Source organism: Ammospiza nelsoni, chromosome 26 (genome assembly GCF_027579445.1).
Source record: "Ammospiza nelsoni isolate bAmmNel1 chromosome 26, bAmmNel1.pri, whole genome shotgun sequence".
NCBI classification, from domain to species: Eukaryota; Metazoa; Chordata; class Aves; order Passeriformes; family Passerellidae; genus Ammospiza; species Ammospiza nelsoni.
Window position 1 is genome coordinate 2,239,630 of NC_080658.1, and position 20,475 is coordinate 2,260,104.

At 59.5% G+C, this 20,475-nt stretch overlaps 4 protein-coding genes across 10 annotated transcripts in view; 2 read left to right on the plus strand and 2 right to left on the minus strand.

The window, feature by feature from the left end:
• MIEN1 (migration and invasion enhancer 1) overlaps positions 1-20,475 on the minus strand; it is a 53,527-nt gene that overhangs the window by 17,362 nt on the left and 15,690 nt on the right. The window lies entirely within an intron of this gene.
• Positions 348-4,053, plus strand: TCAP (titin-cap). The gene is made up of 2 exons (XM_059489403.1): positions 348-516; positions 3,429-4,053. The coding sequence occupies exons 1-2, from the start codon at positions 371-373 to the stop codon at positions 3,682-3,684; spliced, it is 402 nt and encodes a 133-aa protein (XP_059345386.1). The 5' UTR covers positions 348-370; the 3' UTR covers positions 3,685-4,053.
• PNMT (phenylethanolamine N-methyltransferase) lies at positions 5,764-9,214 on the plus strand. The gene is made up of 3 exons (XM_059489010.1): positions 5,764-5,917; positions 6,833-7,040; positions 8,779-9,214. Exons 1-3 carry the CDS (start codon positions 5,764-5,766, stop codon positions 9,212-9,214), a joined length of 798 nt encoding a protein of 265 aa, XP_059344993.1.
• On the minus strand, positions 10,854-19,424 carry PGAP3 (post-GPI attachment to proteins phospholipase 3). 7 transcript variants are annotated; one of them, XR_009420042.1, is made up of 9 exons: positions 19,213-19,424; positions 18,177-18,493; positions 17,263-17,325; positions 17,079-17,140; positions 15,628-15,764; positions 14,022-14,226; positions 11,334-11,632; positions 11,120-11,221; positions 10,854-11,018 (listed from the first exon to the last, which is right to left on the minus strand). XR_009420042.1 is itself a non-coding variant. In XM_059489366.1 (8 exons), the coding sequence occupies exons 1-8, from the start codon at positions 19,400-19,402 to the stop codon at positions 11,569-11,571; spliced, it is 942 nt and encodes a 313-aa protein (XP_059345349.1). In that variant the 5' UTR covers positions 19,403-19,415; the 3' UTR covers positions 10,858-11,568. The 7 variants fall into 7 exon arrangements, 3 of the variants coding, with proteins under 3 accessions (XP_059345349.1, XP_059345348.1, XP_059345346.1); XR_009420040.1 differs by having other exon boundaries at positions 11,120-11,632; XR_009420041.1 differs by lacking the exon at positions 11,120-11,221 and having other exon boundaries at positions 10,858-11,119.

A 20,475-nucleotide genomic window follows, 5' to 3' on the forward strand; every position in this document is an offset into this window, starting at 1 on the left:
AGGAGCACCCCAATGTCCCTCTGAGGGGGACCCCAATGTCTCTCTGAAGGGGTCCCCGATGTCCCTCTGTCGCTGTGGCCGCCGTGGGTGGCACTGTGCCGTGGGTGGCACTGGGCTGGCACGCAGGGCTCAGGCAAAGGCCAGCCGTGCCCTGGGCAGGTGCCAGGGCGGGTCCTGCCGGTGCCCTCACGTTGCTGGCAGGCTCTGCCCCGCGTCCCCAAGGCGGGAAGGGGAGGGGACACCCCCGTGGGTGCCACACACGTGTCCGAGGTGCCACCCCCCCTCCTTGGCAGCGCTCGGTGCCTCCCAAAATAGCCCCGGCGGGGCCATAAAAGCAGAAGGGGCACGGGGGGAGGGGGGAAGCGGCGCCATGGTGGGACCTGCGGTGTTGGGGGGCTCCGGGGGGCTCCTCTCGGCCCCCCTGGGCTGCCGGGTGCAGGAGGAGGACGTGGGCAGGAGAGAAACCTTCAGCGCCGAGTGGCTGGACCTGGAGCTCAGCTCCCGACCCGAGGAGGGGTGAGGGGCACGGCCAGGGGGGTGCCAAGGGGTGCCAGGGGTATGGTGGGCATCGGGTGCTGGAGGATTTGAGGGGTTTGTTGTGGAGGTTTGGGTTGTGGGGTTCTGAAATGTGGCGTTTCCATGGATTTGTGGTGGTCTCCAAGTGTCCCAAAATATGAGGTTTCCATGGGTTTGTGGGGTGGTTCCAAAACTGTGGGGTCTCCATAGGGTCTTGAGGGGCTCCAAGGGTGCCAAGATATGGGGTTTTGGGCAGCCCAAGGGTCCCAAACTTGGGTAGACCCAAGAATCCCAGAGGGTCCCAGGGGGTGCCAGGGATCTCAGGGGTCCCAGGGGTCCTGGGGGCACGGGGGCATCGGGTGCTGGAGGATTTGAGGGGTTTGTTGTGGAGGTTTGGGTTGTGGGGTTCTGAAATGTGGCATTTCCGTGGATTTGTGGTGGTCTCCAAGTGTCCCAAAATATGAGGTTTCCATGGGTTTGTGGGGTGATTCCAAAATTATGGGGTCTCCATAGGGTCTTGAGGGGCTCCAAGGGTGCCAAGATATGGGGTTTCCATTGGGTTTGTGGGGTGGTTCCAAAATTGGGGGTTTCCATTGGGTTTTGGGGGGCTCCAAGGGTGCCAAGATATGGGGTTTCCATGGGTTTGTGGGGTGGTTCCAAAATTGGGGGTTTCTATGGGGGTTTGGGGCTGTAGGAGACTCCAGTGGGGTTTTGGGCAGCCCAGGAGTCCCAGGGGGTCCCAGTGGTGCCAAGGGTGCCAGGGGTATACAAGGGGCATCGAGTGTTGGAGGATTTGGGGGGTTTTTTGTGGAGATTTGGGTTATGGGGTTCTGAAATGTGGGGTTTCCGTGGGTTTGTGGGGTGGTTCCAAAATTGTGGGGTTTCCATGGGGTTGTGGCGGGGTCCAAGTGTTCCAAAATATGAGGTTTCCATGGGTTTGTGGGGTGGTTCCAAAATTGTGGGGTTTCCATGGGGTTGTGGCCGGCACCAAGTGGCTCAAAACATGAGGTTTCCATGGGTTTGTGGGGTGGTTCCAAAATTGGGGGTTTCCATTGGGTTTTGGGGGGCTCCAAGGGTCCCAAGATATGGGGTTTCCATTGGGTTTGTGGGGTGGTTCCAAAATTGGGGGTTTCCAGTGGGGTTTTGGGGGGCTCCAAGGGTCCCAAGATATGGGGTTTCCATTGGGTTTGTGGGGTGGTTCCAAAATTGTGGGGTTTCCATGGGGTTGTGGCCGGCACCAAGTGGCTCAAAACATGAGGTTTCCATGGGTTTGTGGGGTGGTTCCAAAATTGGGGGTTTCCATTGGGTTTTGGGGGGCTCCAAGGGTCCCAAGATATGGGGTTTCCATTGGGTTTGTGGGGTGGTTCCAAAATTGGGGGTTTCCAGTGGGGTTTTGGGGGGCTCCAAGGGTCCCAAGATATGGGGTTTCCATTGGGTTTGTGGGGTGGTTCCAAAATTGTGGGGTTTCCATGGGGTTGTGGCGGGCTCCAAGTGTTCCAAAATATGAGGTTTCCATGGGTTTGTGGGGTGGTTCTAAAATTGGAGGTTTCCTTTGGGTTTTGGGGGGCTCCAAGGGTCCCAAGATATGGGGTTTCCATTGGGTTTGTGGAGTGGTTCCAAAATTGTGGGGTTTCCATGGGGTTTGGGGCTGTAGGAGACTCCAGTGGGGTTTTGGGCAGCCCAAGAGTCCCAAACCTGTGTTTCCATGGGGTCTCGTGTCCCAAATCAGGAGGTTCCCAGGGGATTTTGGGGTTTCCGAGGGTCTCTGTGCGGTCAGGGAAGGTCCAAGGAGGTGGTGGGGGGTACCCAAGAGGGGTTGGGAAGATCTCAGGGGTTCCTGTGAAGAAATTGGGGGGTTTTTTATGGGGCTGGGGGATGCCGGGATTCCATAAAGGGCGAGGAGAACGTGGGGGTCCCCGTGGGGGTTCCCGTGGGGGTCTTCGGGGGTTCTCATGGGGGTCTCCAGGGGTTCCTTTGCGGGTCTCCAGGGGTTCCTGTGGGGCTCAGCTGGAATATGGGATATGGGGGGGGTTCTCCCATGGAGAGGGGCGGCCCATGGGGCTCTCCAGGGGTCCCATGGGGATCTCCAGGTGTTCTCATGGGGGTCTCCAGGGGTTCCTTTGGGGGTCTCCAAGGGTCCCCTGGGGGTCTCCAGGTGTTCCCATGGGGCTGAGGTGGGATATGGGGGTTCTCCCATGGGGTGGGGCGGCACATGGGGGTCCCCTGGGGTTCCTTTGGGGGTCTCCAGGGGTTCTCGTGGGGGTCTCCAATGGGGTTCCTATGGTGGTCTCCCGGGGCTCAGCTAGGATGTGGGACTTGGGGGGTTCTGCCATGGAGTGGGGCGGCACCCAGGGGTCTCCAGGTGTTCTCATGGGGGTCTCCAGGTGTTCCCATGGGGCTGAGGTGGGATATGGGGGTTCTCCCATGGAGTGGGGCGGCACATGGAGGTCCCCTGGGGTTCCTATGGGGGTCTCCAGGGGTTCCTGTGGGGCTCAGCTGGAATATGGGATATGGGGTGGGTTCACCCATGGGGTGGGGCGGCACATGGGGGTCTCCAGGGGTTCCTTTGGGGGTCTCCAAGGGTTCCGATGGGGGTCTCCAGGGCCTCAGCTAGGATGTGGGACATGGGGGGTTCTCCCATGGAGAGGGGCGGCACATGGGGGTCTCCAGGGGTTCCTTTGGGCGTCTCCAGGGGTCCCATGGGGATCTCCAGGGGTCCCATGGGGATCTCCAGGTGTTCTCATGGGGGTCTCCAAGGGTTCCTATGGCGGTCTCCCGGGGCTCAGCTAGGATGTGGGACTTGGGGGGTTCTGCCATGGAGTGGGGCAGCACCCGGGGCTCTCCGGGGCTCCTGCCGGGCCGGGGTGACCCCGAGGGCTCCGAGCAGGGTGTGAGGCTCTGTCCGTGCCCAGGTGGTGCCGGCGGGAGGCGGACGCGCAGCGCCGGGAGTCGCTGGAGCAGCGCGGGGCCGTGCGGGTGCTGCAGCAGCGCTCGCCCTGGGGGCTGCTCAGGGTGGGGGTCCTGGGGCAGCCCCTGGCCCAGCACCTCCTGCCCTACGCCCGCACCTTCCCCGTGCCCCTGTTCGCCCCCTCGGACCTGCGCGGGGCCAAGGGCGGCGTCCCCCGCACCCTCTCCCGCTCCCTCTCGCACGAAGCCCAGCGGGGCTGAGGGGCCGGGGGCGCTCGGGGTGCGGGGTGGGGGGGCAGCAGGGTGATGTTGGGGGGCCGGGGGGGCTCAGCCGCCCCCCGAAAAGAAGGATTGGGGCAGGTGGGGGTGGGCTCCCATCGCTTGGGACCCCAGCCCGCTGCGGGCGCGGTGGAGGCCGGTGGGGATGAGGATGAGGACCCCGCCCTTCGGGGGGCTCCCGGCAGCTCCGGCGTGACTCAGTTTCCCTGGCGAGAAGAAGGGAGTGAGAGGATGAGGATGAGGATGAGGATGAGGATGAGGATGACTGAAAGCCTCGGGGGAGTGGGGGGTTGTACAAAGCGCGCTCTTTGTACGGCAATAAAACCGCGCAAAGAAGCTGCAAAAACTCTACCTTGGCACGGCAGAGTCTGTTTGGGGGGGGGGGTACAAGGGTGGGGGGCAAGATTTAGGGCGAGGGGAACCGTGTGTGGGGCACTCGGGGAAACTGAGGCACGGCAGCTGGCGGGACCCGGTGTCTGATGGGACTGGGGGGGTCTGGGTGGGTGAGGGGGGGGGGTTGTGGTTATATAACACCCCCCCCCCCCCCGCATCGCCCACCCGGTGCCAGGCCCTGCAGTGCCCAGATTAGCTGTTCCCAGCGCGGATCCCGCTGTCCCTGGGTCCCCGCCAGGCCCTGTCCCCTCCCTGTGCCCTCCCCCGGCCCTGCGCCCTCAGCCTGGCACATCGGGCACGGGAAGGGTTTGGGGTCTCACAGAGCCCCCAGCCCCAAATGTGGAAACCACCCTGCTCCTCATACTGGGGTGCTGGGAGCACTGGGAGCACTGGGGAAATTGGGGGCACTGGGGGCACTGGGAGCTGGCAGGGGGGGCACTGGGGGCATTGGGAGCCCTGGGGGCACTGGGAGCACTGGGGAAATTGGGAGCACTGGGAGAACTGGGGGCACTGGGAGCACTGGGAGCTGGCAGGCGTGGCATTGGGAGCTGGCAGGGGTGGCATTGGGAGCTGGCAGGGGTGGCACTGACTCCTGCCAGAGCTGGGCTGAGTCCAGCACGGGTGATGGAGAGCTCAGAGGGGCCCATCCCAATCCCTTCCCATCCCCATCCCAAACCCCACATCATTCCAGTGCCTTTCCATCCTAATCTCCTTCCCAATCCCAATCCCAATCCCAATCCCAATCCCAATCCCAATCCCAATCCTCTCCTCTTTCTAATCCCTTCCCATTCTCATCCCCATCCCATTTCACCCAAATCCCTCCACATTTCCATCCCAATCCCAATCCCCATTTTGTTCTAATCCCTTCCCATCCCCACCCCAAACCCCCACATAATTCCAAAGCCTTCCTATCCCCATCCCATTTTTACCCCTCTCCCAATTCCCCTTCCATCCTAATCCTTGTCCCAATTCCCCTCTCCATCCTCATCCCCTCTCCCAATTCTCCTCCATCTTCATCCCTGTCCCACCCCCTCCATCCTCATCCCTCTCCCAATCCCTCTCCATCCCTATCCCAATTCCCTCCATCTTCATCCCTCTCTTCATCCTCATCCCCTCTCCCAATTCTCCTCCATCTTCATCCCTGTCCCACCCCCTCCATCCTCATCCCTCTCCCAATCCATACCCATCCCTATCTCAGTCCCTCTTCATCCTCACCCCTATCCCACCCTCTTCATCTTCATCCCTTTCCCAATCCCCCTCCATCTTCATCCCAATCCCTCTCCATCCTCATCCTTTCCCCAATCCCTCTCCATCCTCATCCCACGGGACCCCCACGAGCTGGGGCAGCCCAGGGGAGTCCCAGCCACATCTCGGGGTGTGGGGACAGACTCTCCCAGACACGGGGACAGCATTCCTGGATTCCCAGAACCCGGTGAAGGCGGCGGATCCCTTATCAGCTCCGTTATCAGCTCCGGGATGGCTCCGGGGCGCTGGCGCTAACCGGGTTAGGCGGGATGGGTGATGGATGGAGGGATGCGGGTGGATGATGGATGGATGGAGGGATGCGGGGCGGATGGATGGCGCTGTCTCGGCTCCCCGCGGCCCCTCCCGGGCCGGGCAGGGATAAAAAGCGGCGGCGGCGGGGCCGGAGCCGCATTTCCCCTCGCCATGAGCAGCCCGGCCGCGCTCCGAGAGGGCTACGAGCACTTCGACCCCCGCGCGTACCTGCGCAACAATTACCTGCCGCCCCGGGCCGACTTCTCCTCCGAGGAGTTCGTGGTGCCCTGGAAGCTGCGATGCCTCGCCGAGACCTTCGCCAGCGGTGAGGGGAAGGCGGCGGGGACCCCCATTGGGGTGGGGAAACTGAGGCACGGAGCACCCGGGGTCAGCTCCTCTCTGGTTTTCCCGGGGACTCCCATTGGGGTGGGGAAACTGAGGCACGGAGCACGCAGGGACAGCTCCTCTGCTCCTCCCTGGTTTTCCTGGGGACCCTCAGTGGGTTGGGGAAACTGAGGCACGGAGCACCCGAGGGCAGCGGTGAGGGGAAGGCGGCGGGGACCCCCATTGGGGTGGGGAAACTGAGGCACGGAGCATCCTCTGCTCCTCCCTGGTTTTTACCGGGGACCCCCATTGGGCTGGGGAAACTGAGGCACGGAGCATCCTCTGCTCCTCCCTGGTTTTTACCGGGGACCCCCATTGGGCTGGGGAAACTGAGGCACGGAGCAGCTCCTCTGCTCCACCTGGGTTTTCCCAGTCCCCCGGCTTGTTGCGGGGATCCCTCCCAGACATGTAATGGCCGAGACCTTCGGTGAGGGGAAAGCGGCGGGGACCCCCAGTGGGGTGGGGAAACTGAGGCACGGAGCTGGGGGCAGCTCTTCTACTCCTCCCTGGTTTTCCCAGGGATTCCCAGTGGGGTGGGGAAACTGAGGCACGGAGCACCCGAGGGCAGCTCCCCTGCTCCTCCCGGGTTTTCCCAGGGATCTTCAGTGGGTTGGGGAAACTGAGGCACAGAGCACGCAGGGACAGCTCCTCTGCTCGTCCCTGGTTTTTATCGGGGACCCCCTTTGGGATGGGGAAACTGAGGCACGGAGCTGGGGGCAGCTCTTCTACTCCTCCCTGGTTTTCCCAGGGATTCCCAGTGGGTTGGGGAAACTGAGGCATGGAGCATCTTCTGCTCCTCCCTGGTTTTCCCGGTTGCTGTGCGGGTCCCTCCCAGACACGTGCTGTCCCTTCCCAGGTGAGATCCGAGGGCGGACACTGATCGATGTGGGCTCGGGCCCCACCATTTACCAACTGCTGAGCGCCTGCGACCACTTCGAGGAGATCGTGGCCACCGATTTCCTGGCGGTGAACCGGGAGGAGCTCAGCCGGTGGGCGCGGGGCGAGCCCGGAGCCTTCGACTGGAGCCCGTTCATCCAGCACGTCTGCAAGATCGAGGGGCGCGGGTAGGGGGGCTCGGGGGGCTCGGGGGGGGCCGTGGGAGGGGGGTGCTGGGGTGGTCCCTGCTGGATTGTGTCCCCAAAATGCACGGGATTGCAGATCCAGGTCCTCACAGACCCCTGTAGAAGTGTCCCTGAATCCCATGGGATCACAGCTACAGAAATGGAAAATGCTGAGGGGATCCCTACAGGACCCTGGCACCAAAATCCCATTGGCATCACGGCCCCACATCCTCACAGACGCTGTTCCCAAATCCCATGGGTTCACAGCCCCTTGTCCCTGCAGGATCCCAGCCTCAGATATCCATGGAATCCTCTCTCTGAGCCTGTGGGTGAAGGGTTGATCCTCACAGGATCTTGCTCCTGAGTCCCCTGTGGGTTCTGGAATGGGCATTCCACCCCATATCCCTGCAGGATCCTGTCCCCACATCCCCATGTGTGCCAAATCGATCCCATCCCCACCTCCCTGTGTGTCCCAGGTCAATGGCCACCCAATCCCTGCTTCCCTGCACCATCCCACCCCATATCCCTGCAGAATTCCATCCTCACCTCCCTTTGTCTGCTTCGTTCTTCCCATCCCCACATCCCTCCATGTGCTGGGTTCTTCCCATCCCTACAGGGATCTGTGTGTGCCACACCAATCCCATCCCCACACTCCCCTGGGTGCCAGGTTGATCCCACTCCCTTTTCCCTGTGGATATTGAATTGATCCTATTCCCACATTGCTATGGGCACTGGATCAACCCCATCCCCACATCCCCGTGGATGCTGGACTGATCCCACCCCACAGACACTAGATTGATCTCCCCACATCCCTGTCTGATCTGGATCAACCCCATCCCCACATCCCTGTGGACACTGGACTGATCCCATTCCCATATTCCCATTGATACTGGGTTGATCCCATCCCCTTATCCCCGTGGACACTGGATTGATCCCATCCCCGCATCCCTGTCTGGACTGACCCCATCCCTTTATCCCCATGGACATTGGATTGGTCCCATGATCCCATCCCCACATCCCTGTGTGGATCAATCCCACCCCATCCCCATGTTTTCGGGGTCCATCCCCTCCCCACATCCCCATGGACACTGGATTGACCCCATCCCCACATCCCTGTCTGGACCAATCCCACCCCCTATCCCCGTGTTTTCGGGATCAATCCCATCCCCACATCCCCGTGGACACTGGATTGACCCCATTCCCACATCCCCATGGACACTGGATTGACCCCATCCCCACATCCCCACGGGATTGACCCCATTCTCACATCCCTGTCTGGACTGATCCCACCCCCCCATCCCCACCTTTTCTGGGTCCATCCCCTCCCCACATCCCCATGGACACTGGATTGACCCCATCCCCACATCCCTGTCTGGACCAATCCCACCCCCTATCCCCGTGTTTTCGGGATCAATCCCATCCCCACATCCCCGTGGACACTGGATTGACCCCATTCCCACATCCCCATGGACACTGGATTGACCCCATCCCCACATCCCCACGGGACTGACCCCATCCCCACATCCCTGTCTGGACCAATCCCACCCCCCATCCCCTCATTTTCGGGGTCCATCCCCTCTCCACATCCCCTTGGACACTGGATTGACCCCATCCCCACATCCCTGTCTGGACCAATCCCACCCCCTATCCCCGCGTTTTTCGGGGTCCATCCCCTCCCCACACCCCCCATCCCCATCCCCACTCCCCTTTTCCCTTACTCCCCAATTCCCCCCGTCCCCAGCGAGCCCTGGCAGGACAAACAGCGCCGTCTCCGCCAGCGCCTCCGCCGGATCCTGCCCATCGACGTTCACCGCCCGGAGCCTCTGGGGGCCCCGCTGCGCCCCCGGGCCGACGCGCTGCTCTCCGCCTTCTGCCTGGAGGCCGTGAGCGCCGACCGCGCCGCCTTCCTGCGGGCTCTGCGCCACGTGGGGACCCTGCTGCGACCGGGGGGACACCTTGTGCTGCTGGGGGCTCTGGGCGAGTCCTTCTACCTGGCGGGTCCGGCGCGGCTGCCCGTGGTGCCGCTGGAGGAGTCCGATGTGCGGGAGGCGCTGGCGGCCGCGGGGTTCGCGCTGCGGGAGCTGCGCTCCTACGCGATGCCCCCCGCGCTCCGCACCGGCGTGGATGATGTGGACGGCGTGTTCTTCGCCCACGCGCAAAAACCGCTGGAAACGTGAGGGGGATGGCCGGGAAATCACTGGGGAATGGGCGGGAAATGCCGGCATGCCCGGCAGCGCCGAGGGTGGGGAGGGATGGAGGCAATAAAGGCTGGATGGTGACAGTAAAGGGTGAGGATGGTGACAATAAAGGGTGAGGATGGTGACAATAAAGGTGGCATAGGATGGCGACAATAAGGGCCAGGGTTGTGGCATAGGATGGTGACAATAAAGGGCAGGGGATGGTGACAATAAAGGGGAGAGGATGGTGACAATAAAGGGCAGGGGATGGTGACAATAAAGGGTGAGGATGGTGACAATAAAGGTGGCAGAGGATGGTGACAATAAGGGCCAGGGTTGTGGCATAGGATGGTGACAATAAGGGTTGAGATTGGGTAGAAGATGGTGACAATAAAGGGCAGGGGATGGTGACAATAAGGGCTGGGGTAGTGGCAGAAGATGGTGACAATAAAGGGCAGGGGATGGTGACAATAAGGGCTGGGGTAGTGGCAGAAGATGGTGACAGTAAGGGCACAGGTTGTGGCAGAAGATGGTGACAATAAAGGTGGCAAGGGATGGTGACAATAAGGGAGGGGATGGTGACAATAAGGGCCAGGGTTGTGGCACAGGATGGTGACAATAAGGGCTGAGGTTGGGTAGAAGATGGTGACAATAAAGGGCAGGGGATGGTGACAATAAGGGCTGGGGTTGTGGCACAGGATGGTGACAATAAAGGGCAGAGGATGGTGACAATAAAGGTGGCAGGGGATGACAATAAGGGCTAAGGTTGTGCTAGAAGATGGTGACAATAAGGGCACAGGTTGTGGCACAGGATGGTGAGAATAAAGGGCAAAGGATGGTGACAAAAAAGGGCAGGGGATAGTGACAATAAGGGCTGAGGTGGCATAGGATGGTGACAATAAAGGTGGCAGGGGATGGTGACAATAAGGGCTAAGGTTGTGGCAGAAGATGGTGACAATAAGGGCTGAGGTTGTGGCACAGGACGGTGACAATAAAGGGCAAAGGATGGTGACAATAAAGGACACAGGATGGTGACAATAAGGGCACAAGTTGTGGCACAGGATGGTGACAATAAGGACTGGGGCTGTGGCACAGGATGGTGACAATAAAGGGCAGGGGATGGTGACAATCAGGGCTAAGGTTGTGCTCAGGGTGTGGGGAGGGTGCACAGGGAGATTTTGGGGGGCTCAGGGACCCCTGGATGGGGAGAATGGGGTACACAGAGGGGGAATGGGGTGCGAGCAGGGTGGCAAACGGGGTGCAGGGCAGGTATGGGGTGGGTGAGCGGTGCAATATGGGGTGTGCTGAGGGGGTTTGGGACACCTGGAGGGAATTTTGGGGCACATGGGGTGGGACAGAGTGAAGCAGGGTGGGAATGGGGTGACAGCAAAGGGGAATGGGGTACACTGTGGGGTGGGGGACAGACACGGGGACCGGGGGGCCCTTGGGACAGGGGACACGAACCCAAACCCAGCAGCTCACAGATTAAACTCAGCTTTATTCACACCCACAACACACCCAGGGAGGGGGGAAATGGGGGGGCACAGCCCCTCTGGGCTGGGAGGGGGCACCCCCAGCCCCAAGGCACCCACACAACACCCCCCACCCCCGCCAGAGCCCCCCCATGCACACAGAACCCCCAAAATCACCCACCTGTCCCCAAACAGCCACTGTCACCTCATTCATGGGGGGGGGGGGGCGGTCCCCAGCTCAGCATGGGGAGGGTTTGGGGGGGCTCAGATGGGCTGGAGCCCCCCCAAATCCTGTCAGAATCACCCACCTGTCCCCAAACAGCCACTGTCACCTCATTGGGGTCCCCAGCTCAGCATGGGGAGGGTTTGGGGGGACTCAGATGTGCTGGAGCCCCCCCAAATCACCCACCTGTCCCTAAACAGCCACTGTCACCTCATTGGGGTCCCCCAGCTCAGCATGGGGAGGGTTTGGGGGGCTCTCAGCTGTCCTGGACACCCCCAAATCACCCATCTGTCCCTAAACAGCCACTGTCACCTCATTGGGGTCCCCCAGCTCAGCATGGGGAGGGTTTGGGGGGGCTCAGATGTGCTGGACCCCCCACAAATCCTGTCAAAATCACCCACTGTCCCCAAACAGCCACTGTCACCTCATTGGGGTCCCCCAGCTCAGCATGGGGAGGATTTGGGGGGCTCTCAGCTCTCCTGAACCCCTCAGTGCCCACATGGGGGGCACGGGGGCTCTGGGGGGGTACCACAAACCTCAGAAGGCAAACGGGGGGGTCAGGAGGCCGTGGCCAGGGGGGGCTGGGGGGTTGCTTGGCACAGGGCAGGGCACAGCCCTGGGGGGGCACGGGGGGCTCTGCCCACCCCCCCCCAGCAGCTCTAGTCCACTTTGAAGAGGTCGGAGTTGGCCTTCAGGAGGTAGAGGCTGTCGTCCATCAGGAAACTGGGGGGACAAAGGAGGGGTTTAGGGGGGGCTTGAACCCCAAAACTGAGCACAGCAAGCCTGGGGTGCCTCCAGCACCCCCATTTCAAGGTGGGGATGGGGGGTCTGGGCATGGCACAGGGGAAAGAACATCCCGTGGGGAACTGAGGGGGTGCTGAGCGCCCCAATTCCATGGGGGATCCCCCAACAGAGTCCCCAGCACCCCCAAACCCCAGCAGAGCCCCACAGATAGCGGGGGGAAGCTCTGCACCCCTGCACCTCCCTGGGGAGCTCGGGGAGCCCCTCACCCCTACTTTTAATTTTATTTTAGATAGGATTGGGGGTGTCACTGACCTGTATTTTGAATTTTATTTAATTTTATTTATTTTAATTTTATCTTTAATTTATTTTAAAGAGGGAGGTGGGGGTCGCTGGCCTGTGCTTTTATTTTATTTAATTTTTTACTTAATCTTAATTGAATTTTAAAATTTTATTTAATTTTATTAATTTTAATTTTATCCTTATCAATATAATTTTATCTAATATTTAATATTATTTAATATTAATATTAATTATTGTTTATTTTAATTTTATATTTAATTTAATTTATTTTAAGTGGGATGGGGGCATCACTGACCCATATTTTTAATTTTATTTTAGATAGGATTGGGGGGGGTCACTGACCTGTATTTTTAATTTATTTTTTATTTAATTTAATTTTTAAATTTTAATTTTAAATTTAATTTTTATTTTAGATAGGATTGGGGGGGTCACAGTCCTGTATTTTTAATTTTATTTTAGATGGGATTGGGGTGTCACAGACCTGTATTTTAATTTTATTTTAGATGGGATTGGGGGAGGTCACTGACCTGTATTTTTAATCGTATTTCGTTTTTAATTTAGTTTTATTTGCTTTTAATTTTACATTTAATTTTATTTATTTTTTAATTAAAATTTCATTATTATTAATGTAATTTTATTTTAAATTTAATATTATTTAATATTAATATTTAATAGTTAATATTATTAATATAATATTGTTTCTTTTAATGTTTTATTTTATTTTATTTTATTTTAAATGGGGGGGGGGGTCACTGACCTGTACTTTTAATTTTATTTTAGATAGGATTGGGGAGGTCGCTGACCTGGATTTTTAATTTTATTTTCAATGGGATGGGGGAGTCACTGACCTGTATTTTTTTATATTTAATTTTTTAATTTTAATTTTAAATTTAATTTTTATTTTGGACAGGATTGGGGTGTCACAGACCTGTAGAAGAGCACATTGAGGGGGATGGTTCCGATGTGCCAGAGCCCCCCAAACCCCTGCACCTCCCTGGGGAACATGGGGAGCCCCTCACCCCTATTTTTAATTTTATTTTAAGTGTGATTGGGCTGTCACAGACCTGTGGAAGAGCACGTTGAGTGGGATGGCCCTGATGTGCCAGAGCCCCCCAAACACCTGCATCTCCCTGGGGAACACAGGGAGCCCCTCACCCCTATTTTTAATTTTATTTTAGACAGAATCGGGGTGTCACAGACCTGTGGAAGAGCACGTTGAGGGGGACGGTCCCGATGTGCCAGAACCCCTCAAAGCCCTGCATCTCCCTGGGGAACACAGGGAGCCCCTCACCCCTATTTTTAATTCTATTTTTGATGGGATTGGGGTGTCACAGACCTGTAGAAGAGCACATTGAGGGGGATGGTCCTGATGTGCCAGAACCCCTCAAACCCCTGCACCTCCCTGGGGAACATGGGAACCCCCTCATTCCTATTTTTAATTTTATTTTGGACAGGATTGGGGTGTCACAGACCTGTGGAAGAGCACATTGAGGGGGATGGCCCTGATGTGCCAGAGCCCCCCAAACCCTTCCCCTGGGGGGAAGCTCTGCACCCCTGCACCTCCCTGGGGAACATGGGGAGCCCCTCAGCCCCATTTTTAGTTTTATTTTAAATGTGATTGGGGTGTCACAGACCTGTAGAAGACCACGTTGAGGGGGATGGTCCTGATGTGCCAGAACCCCTCAAACCCCTGCATCTCCCTGGGGAACATGGGGAGCCCCTCACCCCTATTTTTAATTTTATTTTGGACAGAATCGGGGTGTCACAGACCTGTAGAAGAGCAGGTTGAGGGGGATGGCCCTGATGTGCCAGAGCCCCCCAAACCCTTCCCCTGGGGGGAAGCTCTGCACCCCTGCACCTCCCTGGGGAACATGGGGAGCCCCTCACCCCTATTTTTAATTCTATTTTTGATGGGATTGGGGTGTCACAGACCTGTAGAAGACCACGTTGAGGGGGATGGTTCTGATGTGCCAGAACCCCCCAAACCCCTGCATCTCCCTGGGGAACATGGGGAGCCCCTCACCCCTATTTTTAATTTTATTTCAAGTGTGATTGGGCTGTCACAGACCTGTAGAAGAGCACGTTGAGGGGGATGGTCCCGATGTGCCAGAGCGCGTGGGCGTCCAGCACCCAGCCCAGGGGGGGGAAGTCGAGCAGCTCGAGCAGCGCCAGCGCCTGCAGCAGCAGCACCGCGGCCGCGCATTTCCACACGTGCGGCAAACGCCGGCCCTGCCGCAGGCACCAGCGCAGCCACCACGCCACCGTCAGCATCCCTGGGATGGGGGAAATGGGAAAGCACTGTCAGTGTGCCTGGGACAGGGGAAACAGAGGAAATACACTGTCAGTGTGCCTGGGATAAGGGAAACACAGGGAATACACTGTCAGTGTGCCTGGGATAAGGGAATACACTGTCAGTGTGCCTGGGATAAGGGAAACACAGGGAATACACTGTCAGTGTGCCTGGGATAAGGGAATACACTGTCAGTGTGCCTGGGATGAGGGAAACACAGGGAATACACTGTCAGTGTGCCTGGGACAGGGGAAACACAGGGGGAACACTGTCAGTGTGCCTGGGATAAGGGAATACACTGTCAGTGTGCCTGGGATAAGGGGAAACACAGGGAATACACTGTCAGCATCTCTGGGATAAGGGGAACACAGGGAACACACTGTCAGTGTGCCTGGGACAGGGGAAAACACAGGGAATACACTGTCAGTGTGCCTGGGACAGGGGAAAACACAGGGAATACACTGTCAGCATCTCTGGGATAAGGGAAACAGGGGGAACACTGTCAGTGTGCCTGGGATAAGGGGAAACACAGGGAATACACTGTCAGTGTGCCTGGGATAAGGGAAACACAGGGAATACACTGTCAGTGTGCCTGGGATAAGGGGAACACAGGGAACACACTGTCAGTGTGCCTGGGATAAGGGAATACACTGTCAGTGTGCATGGGATAAGGGAAAACACAGGGAATACACTGTCAGCATCTCTGGGATAAGGGAAACACAGGGGGAACACTGTCAGTGTGCCTGGGATAAGGGGAAACACAGAGAATACACTGTCAGTGTGCCTGGGATAAGGGAAACACAGGGAATACACTGTCAGTGTGCCTGGGATAAGGGAAACACAGGGAATACACTGTCAGTGTGCCTGGGATAAGGGAAACAGGGAAAAACAGCAGCACTGAGAGCTCAGGGGGGTGGGCAAAGCATGGGGAGAATTGCTGGGGAACAGAGAGGGGAGAGGGGGTGCTCAAACTCTGAAAGAATTCTTGGGGAAACAAGGAAGATCAGGGACAAAACCCCAGTCAGAATTCCTGAGAAAACAGGAAGGGGGATCAGGGAGAGGGGGGGTGCCCAAATTCTGTCAGAATTCCTGGAAAACAGGAGAACACAGGCACATCTCAAACCCCAGTCAGAATTCCTGGGGAAACAGGGGAAATCAGGGGCAGGGGGTGTCCAAACTCTGTCAGAATTCCTGGGGAAACAATGAGGGGGATCAGGGACAGGGGGTGTCCAAAATTCCATGAAAATGGGGAGCTCAGGAACGTGGGGATACCCAAACCCCTGCTCAGCATGCCTGGGAAACTGGGGCTCAGGGACAGGAGGCACAGACTGACCCCTGACACAGCCCCAGTGCATCCCAGTCCCTCCCAGTGCCCCCAGCCCACCAGCAGCAGCGTTGGCCACCAGGTTGTAGCCATAGTCGAAGCGCACGAGGCTCAGGTAGGAGATGTGGCCGGCGAGGAAGAGGAGGAGGAAGGCTCTGAAGATGCTGATTAAGGCTGGGCGCTGCAGCCCCAGCGTCCTGTGGGCAAGGGGCATGGTCAGGGTCCTCCCAGCATGGCCCAGGGTCCTCCCAGCATGGCCCAGGGTCCTCCCAGTACAGCCCAGGGTCCACCCAGGTGTTCCAGTGATGCCCAAATTGGCCCAAGAGAGGCCAGCACCTTCCCCAGTACAGCCCAGTGCCTCCCAGTACAGACCAGTGCCTTCCAGTACACTCCCCAGTCTAGCTGTAGCCAGCCCCAGCACTCCCCAGTCCCCCTGAGTTTGCCCCAGTGCCCCCCATCCACCCCCAGTGCCTCCCAGTTCACTCCCAGTGCCCTCCAGTTTGCCCCAGTCCATTCCCAGTGCCCTTCAGTTTGCCCCAGTCCGTCCCCAGTTTGCCCCAGTCCATCCCCATTGCCCCCCAGTTCACCCCAGTGCTCCCCAGTCTGTCCCAAGTGCCCCCCAGTTCAACCCCAGCCCCCCCAGTCCATCCCCATTGCCCCCCAGTGCTCCCCAGTCTGTCCCAAGTGCCCCCCAGTTCACCCCAGTCCCCCCCAGTTTGCCCCAGTGCCCCCCAGTTCCTCCCATTCTATCCCCAGTTTCTCCCATTCCAACCCCAGTGCTCCCCATTCCATCCCCATTGCCCCCCAGTTCACCCCAGTGCCCCCCAGTCTGCCCCAGTGCCCCCCAGTTCACCCCAGTCCCTCCCAGTTTGCCCCAGTCCCCCCCAGTTCCTCCCATTCTATCCCCAGTTTCTCCCATTCCATCCCCAGCGCCACCCATTCCAACCCCAGTGCCCCCCAGTCCGTCCCCAGTGCCCCCCAGTCTGTCCCCAGTGCCCCCCAGTTTGCCCCAGTGCCCCCCAGTTTGCCCCAGTGCCCCCTAGTTTGCCCCAGTGCCCCCCAGTTCAACCCCAGCCCCCCCAGTCCATCCCCAGTGCCCCCCAGTTCACCCCAGTGCTCCCCAGTCTGTCCCAAGTGCCCCCCAGTTCACCCCAGTCCCCCCCAGTTTGCCCCAGTGCCCCCCAGTTCCTCCCATTCTATCCCCAGTTCCTCCCATTCCATCCCCAGTGCCCCCCATTCCATCCCCATTGCCCCCCAGTTCACCCCAGTGCCCCCCAGTCTGCCCCAGTGCCCCCCAGTTCAACCCCAGCCCCCCCAGTCCATCCCCAGTGCCCCCCAGTCCATCCCCAGTCCCCCCCAGTTCCTCCCATTCTATCCCCAGTTCCTTCCATTCCATCCCCAGCGCCCCCCATTCCAACCCCAGTGCTCCCCAGTCCGTCCCCAGTGCCCCCTAGTTTGCCCCAGTGCCCCCCAGTTTGCCCCAGTGCCCCCCAGTTTGCCCCAGTGCCCACCTGACGCAGCACAGGTACACGGAGTGCAGGATGACGGCCGAAGCACAGAAATAATCCAGTTTCTGTGGGATTTGGGATGGGAAAATCGGGGAGGGGGCCCAGAACGGGACCCCCAGGGGCTTGGGGACACTCTGGGGGTGTCACCCTCGGGGTTGGGGACACCCTGGGGGTGGCACTGCCTCACCTCTGTCAGCGCCGTGTCCCTGGTGTGGAACACGGTGGACCAGAACCAGGCGTTTAAGGAGACCTGGAAAAGGGGAAAATTTGGGATTTATGGGGTGGGGGGTGTGGGGCAGGGTCCCCCCCGGGTCAGGACGCCCTCAAATGGGGGGTGAGGGGGGTGGGAATGGGGAAAAAAAAGGAGGGAATGGGGAAAATATAAGGGAAATGGGAAAAAAAGGGAAAGGGGGAAAGGGGAAAAGGGGAAGGGAAAAAAGGGGGAAGTGGAATAAAAAAGGGAAAGGGGAAGGAAAAAGGGAAAGGGGAAAGGGCAAAAGGGAAAGGGGGAAAAAGGGGAAAGGGGAAAAGAGGGGAAAGGGGAAAAGAGGGGAAAGAAGGAAAAGGGAAGGGGAAGGAGAAAAGGGAAGGGAGAGAGAGGGAGAAGGAAAAGAAAGGGGAAGGGAAAAGGAAGAGAAAGGAAGGGAAAAGGGACAGAAAAGAGAAGGAAAAGAGAGGGGAAAAAGAGGGAAAAGGACAGGAAAAGGATGGGAAAAGGGAGGGAGAGGACCTGGGAAAAGGGAGGGAAATTATGGGAAAGGCTGGGAAAAGGATGGAAAAGGGAGGGGAAAAAAAGGGAGGGAAAAAAGGGAGGGGAAAAAAGGGAGAGGGAAAAAGGAAGGGGGAAAAAGAGGGAAATTATGGGAAAAGCTGGGAAAAGGGTGGAAAAGAAAGGAAAAGGGAGGGAAAGGATGGGAAAGGGGAGAGGAAAAGGGAGGGAAAAAAGGGGAGGGGAAAAAGGATGGGGAAAAAAAGGGATGGAGAAAAAAAGGGACGGGGAAAAACAGAAAAGTATGGGAAAAGGGAAGGAAATGATGGGAAAAAAGAGGGAAAAGACGGGCAAAGGATGCAAAAAGGAGGCCAGCAGCCATCAGGGCTCACCCAGGCGAAGGCGGTGCAGGTGGGGTAGGTGGGCGCTGCGGGGGGCACGGCTGCCCGGTACCGCAGCAGCATCACCAGGCTGGCCAGGCCGTTCAGCAGCGAGGCCAAGGCTGAGGCCGGCTCCTGCACGAACAGGAACCGCGAGAACGGCCACTGGGGGGGGGTCAGCGGGCACGGGGGGACCCCCAGCCCCCCCAGCCCCCACGGGGCCGCGCTGACCTTGCCGTGGAACTGCGGCACGCGGTGCCCGCCCTGCTGGTACAGCCGCACCGTCAGCCACATGCACTCGTACTGGCACTCGTCCCGGCACGTCCAGCCTGGCGGGGCACACCAGTGTGAGCCAGGGCCTCCCAGTATGCGCCAGTGCCTCCCAGTATGCAGCATGGGAGTGCCCCGGCCCAGCACAGGGTGGAGGGAAAGGGTGGGGGTTCACCCCCTGGCACCCCCAGCCTCAATGAACAATCTGGGAGGAAGCCCAGATGTTGCCATGGTGACCAGCAGCATGGACCAGTAGCTCCCAGTATGGCCCAGTGACTCCCCAGTGTGGCCCGGTGACCCCACTTCATAGTTCAGCATGGCCTGGGGGGCACTGGGGCAAACCACCATGACCCAGTATGTCCCAGTGACCCCCCAGTATGGCCCAGTGACCCCCCAGTATGGCCCGGTGACCCCACTTCATAGTTCAGCATGGCCTGGGGGGCACTGGGGCAAACCACCATGACCCAGTATGGCTCAGTGACCCCCCCAGTATGTCCCAGTGACTCCCCAGTATTTCCCAGCGACCCCCCTTCATAGCCCAGCACCTCCCAGTATGGGCCGAAAACAGCCCAGTATCCACCAGCACGACCCAGTGACAACCAGTATAGGACAAGTGACCCTTAACACACCCCCAGTGTCCCCCAGTGCCACCCAGTCCCTCCCAGTCCCCCAGGCAAGGGGCGTGGCTTCAAAGGGGGCGTGGCTCCGAGAGGTGCGGCCCGTCCAGAGGGGGCGTGGCCTCTAAGTCCTCCAACCAATAGGAGCAGGGGGGCGGTACCTGTCAGGCCCATGTAGAGCGGCTGCCGGGCGCGGAAGTGCCGCAGTGCCGCCCCCGAGCAGTTCTGCCGCTCGCAGCGGCTCAGGCACTCCCGGTACAGCGGTTCCCGATCCCCCTGCGAGCCCTGGGCCGGGCCCGGCGCTGCCGCCGCCATGAGAAGCAGCAGCAGCAGCGCGGCCCGCGCCGCCATCGCCGCCCGGCCCGGCCGTTTCCGGCCCGCCCCGGATATGGGGGCGGCGCGGGGCACCATGGGATATACCGCCCCCCTCCCCGGCCGCGGGGGGTGATGGGATATATCCCCCCTGTACGCTCTGTGGAGGCTCATGGGATATATCCCCCCTTGTTCGCTCTGCTGAGGCTCATGGGATATATCCCCCCATGGGGCCCGGGGATCCTGAGCACTGCGGGGGCGCTCCGGGGACCCTCCGGAGTCCTGGGGGACCCTCCGGTGTCTACGGGGACCCTCCGGTGTCCTACGGGGCTCCAGGCTGGTTCAGGGCACGAGGGCAGCGCGGCTTGAGGAACTGAGTGGTCCCGGCCATGCGGGACCCCCGGCAGCGGCCTGGCCTGAGGTGACAGTGATGTGCTGGATCCTGTCCCCGTGGCAGGCGGGACCCCAACACCGAGTGTCCCCTCTTTGGAGGGTCCTCTCTCGTGGCAGCCTCCGTGGCACGTGTAGAAGCACAGACTGGGGTGACCAAGGGTACATGGGGGGCAGAACCTGCCCCGTGTGGGGGTCATATCCTGGTCCCCCATCCCGGCTGCTCCGGGCTCTGCCTTGCCGGGGGGCGCGGATGGGGTCACCCCACCTGTGGAGGACCCCCCATCCCACTTACCTGTGTGCCCAGGGCAGCCGGTGAAGGTGTAACAGGTGGGGGACAGGTGCCAGCTCTTGGTGACCCTGTTAGGTGCTACTGGACTGTCCCTGTCGCCCCAGAACAGCCCCCAGCCCCCCGCACCATTCCGGGGTGCCAGCTCTGGGACTGACCCCCCAAACCCACGAGTGGCGTGTCTGTCCCATTCCCCCACACGGGTGGCAGTCACAGCCCCAGGTGAGGGGACAGGGACGAAGGTCGTGTCCTCCCCCCCGCCATTCAGGCGACCCCCGGGATCGCAGCGGGGCCCCAGGGCTGGGGAGCACCGGGGAACGGGAACGGGGCACTCCGGGATGGCGGGGATGGACCGGGGGGTTTCGGGGCACCTGCTGCTCCGGGGGGGTTGGAAAGTGGGGTCGGAGCCCCCCTGGAAATGGGGATGGGAAAG

Coding starts and splice junctions, on each gene's coding strand:
- TCAP (XM_059489403.1), top strand. CDS start 371: ATGGTGGGACCTGCGGTGTTGGGGGGCTCCGGGGGGCTCCTCTCGGCC. Junction 517..3,428: donor AGCTCCCGACCCGAGGAGGG/GTGAGGGGCACG, acceptor GTCCGTGCCCAG/GTGGTGCCGGCGGGAGGCGG.
- PNMT (XM_059489010.1), top strand. CDS start 5,764: ATGAGCAGCCCGGCCGCGCTCCGAGAGGGCTACGAGCACTTCGACCCC. Junction 5,918..6,832: donor CGCCGAGACCTTCGCCAGCG/GTGAGGGGAAGG, acceptor GTCCCTTCCCAG/GTGAGATCCGAGGGCGGACA. Junction 7,041..8,778: donor TGCAAGATCGAGGGGCGCGG/GTAGGGGGGCTC, acceptor CCCCGTCCCCAG/CGAGCCCTGGCAGGACAAAC.
- PGAP3 (XM_059489363.1), bottom strand. CDS start 19,402: ATGGCGGCGCGGGCCGCGCTGCTGCTGCTGCTTCTCATGGCGGCGGCA. Junction 18,494..19,212: donor GCTCTACATGGGCCTGACAG/GTACCGCCCCCC, acceptor GTGCCCCGCCAG/GCTGGACGTGCCGGGACGAG. Junction 17,141..17,262: donor GGGACACGGCGCTGACAGAG/GTGAGGCAGTGC, acceptor CAAATCCCACAG/AAACTGGATTATTTCTGTGC.